Genomic DNA, 4,122 nt, shown 5'->3' on the forward strand with positions numbered 1-4,122 from the left:
TCCACATAGGATTGTCAAAAGACCCCCCGGGGACTCTGACCTGCGGCCATGCCTGGGAACCACCGCCCCAGCCTAAGATTGTCACCCACATTTGGCAGAGGGGTTATGTGTTTTGCTCAAGATCAACTGCAAGTAAGGGGCAGAGCCAGGCTCCTGCTCCAGAGTTGAAAAAGGGTCCCAGAGCCCCCCAGTCACCTGCTGTCCTGCCTCGCCCGGCCTTCCACGGAAGATGCAGCCTTTACCCGGAGTGGGATCAGGCCTGGGGTGTGGGGGCTCACCTGGTTGGGCTCTACAGGTGCGCCTCATGCGGGCAGGTGCTTCCAGGTGCTGACGAAGGCCGTGGGGATGAGCGAGTAGGGCACGGTGGTGATGCAGTTCCACGTGTCCGAGGTGGGGTCATAGCAGTCCAGGGTCTTACACCGTTGGGTCCCGAAGTAGCCCCCCACCACGTAGAGCTTGTTGCCTGAGGCCAGGGCGTGGCAGGACATGCGCTTGGCAGTCATGTCCCCGATCCGCGTCCACTGGTTGGTCTCGCAGTCGAAGCGGTAGGCCGAGGCAGCTGTGAACTCTGTGTCGCCTCCCATGATGAATATCTGGCTGCCCAGGACGGCGGCAGCAGTGTACCGCCAAGGCTGGGGACACTCGGCCTTGATCGTCCACCGGTTCTCTGCAGGGTCGTAGCACTGGACTTTGGACACCATGTCCCGGTGGATGCTGGTCCCCCCAAAGACAAAGAGCTTCAGCTTGGCGCTCACGACCGCGGCATTGCTGACGCCATCCCTCAGCGGGGCCACCATCGTCCACTTGTTAGCCCCGGGGTCGTACTTCTCCACCTGCTTCAGGGAGACAGACGGTGAGGCCGGGAAGACGCCAGCCAGGGACGTGTGCCCCCCGACCACGTAGAGGCAGTTCTCCAGCTCGGCCGAGCCGTGGCCGAAGCGGGCGATGAGCATGGGCGCCGCCTTGGACCACTCCTCGTGGACGGTGTTGTACACCCACACGTCCTTGGAGACCCCGTTCTCGGAGCCCCGGCCCCCGGTCACGTAGACCTTGCAGCCGATGGCCGAGGCGCTGAACTCCTTGCGGGGGCTGGGCAGGTCCGCCTTGGGGATGATCTCCTTGGCCTTGTGGTCCACCTGGTAGATCTTGTCACACATGAAGGTCTGGCCCCCGAGGATGAGCAGCGTGTGTCCGGCCCTGCGCGGACGGGCACAGGGGCTGGTGACCACGCCGTCGTTCTGTAGGATGCGGGCCTTGCAGCGCAGCGCCTCATCCACGATGAGCCGCGTGCGCTCGTCGGCCATGAGCAGGGCCTCGCCAGACACGGCCTCCTTCAGGCAGTCGGATGGCAGCAGGGCCAGCCGCACGCCGCGCAGCAGCTCGGGCAGGTGGGCCTTGCGTCGCTCCAGGTCGTGCCTGACCCACTGCAGGATGGCCTCGAAGACCACGCGCTCATCCTCAGCCTCCAGCTCGTCACTCGAGATGAGGTCCAGCAGGGTGTCCTTGGACAGGCTGTTGAAGTCCTCGCTCTGCCGCACGGCCTCAAAGTGCACCAGGCACATGCGCCACGAGAACTCGTAGAGCCGGCGGCACTGGTGGGCGTCCGACAGCAGCATCATGCCCAGGCAGTTGGACGGGAACAGGTTCTTCTCCAGGAACTCGGCGGCCGCGTCGCGCACGTCGTGGAACTGCAGCATGTCGCCCGCCTCGAGCAGCGACTCTGCGTTCTCCTCGTTGATGACGATGCGGGACGAGTAGGCAAAGTCCAGCAGCAGCTCCAGCACCTCGGGGTGCAGGTTGTCCTGGAAGTTCACCGTGTCGTCGCGGCTCTCCCGCAGGCCGTGGCTGAACATGGCCTCGAAGTAGCGGCTGGAGGCGGCCAGCACGGCGCGGTGGCAGGGGAAGGCGCGGTCGCCGGCCCAGAGCGTGACGTCCGTGAACATGCGGTGCTTGCGCAGCGTGTTGAGGTGCGCCAGCACGCAGTCGGGGTGCGAGGCCTTGTGGAACAGCGTGATGTTCATGGAGCCCGTGCTGCTCCGCGACTTGCGGGTCTCATGGACGCTGACCGACATGCTGAGCCAACCTGCCGGCGGGGGGACAACGCCACAGGTGAGCGGGGCCAGGACCTGGCGCCCCCGCAGCTCCCCGCTCAGCCCCCAAGCATGGCCGCCCCGCCCCCTCCACCCCTGCTCTCTGCTCGGCTCTTCCAAACCCGGCCCAAGCCCCACCCCTCAATCTGCCAGCCAAGGACGAGTCAGATGGTAGAGGCTGGGGTTCAGACCAACCGCTTTTGCACCAGCTCTGGATACGAGTCTCCTTGGGTGACCTCGAGCTGCAGCTGCCTCCCGTGGTTGCTAGAACGTGCAATAGTGTCCCCAGCCTGGTTAAGAAGACAGCAGGGCAGCGCTAAGGAGCTTGTGCTCTGGACGCATTCCACCGTCCGGGGCTGCTACCGTGTGGCCCCATTCTGCAGCCGGGGAAGCCAAGGCTCAGAGACGCAAAGTGGCTGCCTCACATGCCGCAGCCAGAATTCCCTCGTGGGCTGTCTGGTTCCAGCCCAATCTCCACCCCCCATTGGCCCAAGGAGACAGGGATTCCTGCAGGGAGACTTTTGAAAGCCGTTCCCAAAGAGCCACAGACCCCACGCAGAGCCTTACGCCCCCCTCTGCTCCCAGCGCGCCCTGTCCTGAGCCGGGCTCCAAGCAGCCCTGGCCACGCCCCTCACACCCCTTGCCCTTGGAAAGTTCCCCAAGAACTGCTGTCACAGCCCAAACGCTCAGCATAGACACATTCTGCAAATCCAGGGCTCTCCAGAGGCCTCCGGACCCAGCTGCGATAAGCAACGTGTGGAGATGACGCCAGCTAGCCTGTGGCTCACCCTCTGGACACCTGCTCGATTCCGAGGTCCCAAGGGGAAGCCAAGACAAAGTCCTGGGTGACAGCGGGACGCTAAAGCAATCCAGATTTGCCTCAACCAAAGCAGCAGGAAAACCTGTAGCCATCGGAGCCTCCCTGGTCCCGACAGGCGACTCCAGGCTCCCGGGCCACAGTGAACGCTCCACCTGCCCCCTCGTCTGGCGTCCTCTGCCGGGCCCGGGACCTGGGGCTCAGAGTGTGGGTCCCCAGAGCAGGCAGACACAGGCTCGTCGCCCGCTGGAACGTGGGGATTCCAGAGCACTTGGATTAAAGTCTGGCCAATGGCATGACCCAAGACCCCACTGTGGTACTATGGGAATGAGGCTCAGCCAGACGGCAGGCAAAGATCCTAGGCCTCAAGAGAAAGTGGCCAAAAAGCAAACTGCATTCAGCGTCCTGACCCCAAAAGCCTGGGCTTCCTCCTTCCCACTGGTAAGGAGGCCAGAAAAACCCCTTCTTTTTCATTTTTATTTTCAGAAGTGTAAACTCCCCCCACTCCGCGCTCCAAGTCAATTTTGTACTTAAGTAATAATCTGGTAAAGGAAGGCTGCGATCTCATGCTTCACTGGATTGTAAATTATTGTCCAAGTGCACTGCTCTCTCCCTTGCTCACTCCTCTCCTGGCAAAGAGAGAGGGAAGCCACCGAGTGACGTGATCAGAGCTGCCCGGGCAAGGCCCCTGCTCCCGGGCTGGGGCAGGGAAGACACAGGGGCTGGGCCTGGCCTTGCTGCTCTGGCCCCCAAGCTCCAGGTGGACTGCGGGCTGATGACCCGTCAGGGTCCCTGCAGTGCAAACCTGCCACCGCGGAGCACTGAGCTCCAGGTTAGAGGTTCGCCTGATGGGTGTGTGTGTCCGTGTGCAGCCCACAGGGGTGGGAGAGTGCTGGACCCGACGTCCAGGCTGTACACGGTGGTCCCCACTCTACCACCTGCCCTAGGGCACCTCTCCCCTCCTCTGCAACTTAGTTTTCTCTATTGTAAGACAAAGTCCCTGCTCTACTCAGGCCTCTGAGAGTCCCACACTTGGTTGGCACTTATTTACACAGCTTGACCCCCGAGCCTGGCCCTGTGGCCAGGCACTGCAGAGATGAGAGACTGCGCTGACCTGGCCGCAGAGGCTTCCTGGGAAGCCCCCCTGCCCCCCCAGGTCTGAATTGCCTAACCTGAATTCCAGCCTTGCAGCACGGCTCCCCAAATCTCACGTGA

At 62.8% G+C, this 4,122-nt stretch overlaps 1 protein-coding gene across 1 annotated transcript; it reads right to left on the minus strand.

Moving 5' to 3' along the window:
• Positions 1-302: 302 nt before the first annotated feature.
• KLHL25 (kelch like family member 25) lies at positions 303-3,002 on the minus strand (the record flags this gene model as incomplete). The annotated part of the gene is made up of 2 exons (XM_079701146.1): positions 303-2,083; positions 2,879-3,002. The coding sequence occupies 2 exons, from the start codon at positions 3,000-3,002 to the stop codon at positions 303-305; spliced, it is 1,905 nt and encodes a 634-aa protein (XP_079557272.1).
• Positions 3,003-4,122: the final 1,120 nt, after the last annotated feature.

Source organism: Hyperoodon ampullatus (genome assembly GCF_949752795.1).
Source record: "Hyperoodon ampullatus genome assembly, chromosome: 3".
NCBI lineage: Eukaryota > Metazoa > Chordata > Mammalia > Artiodactyla > Ziphiidae > Hyperoodon > Hyperoodon ampullatus.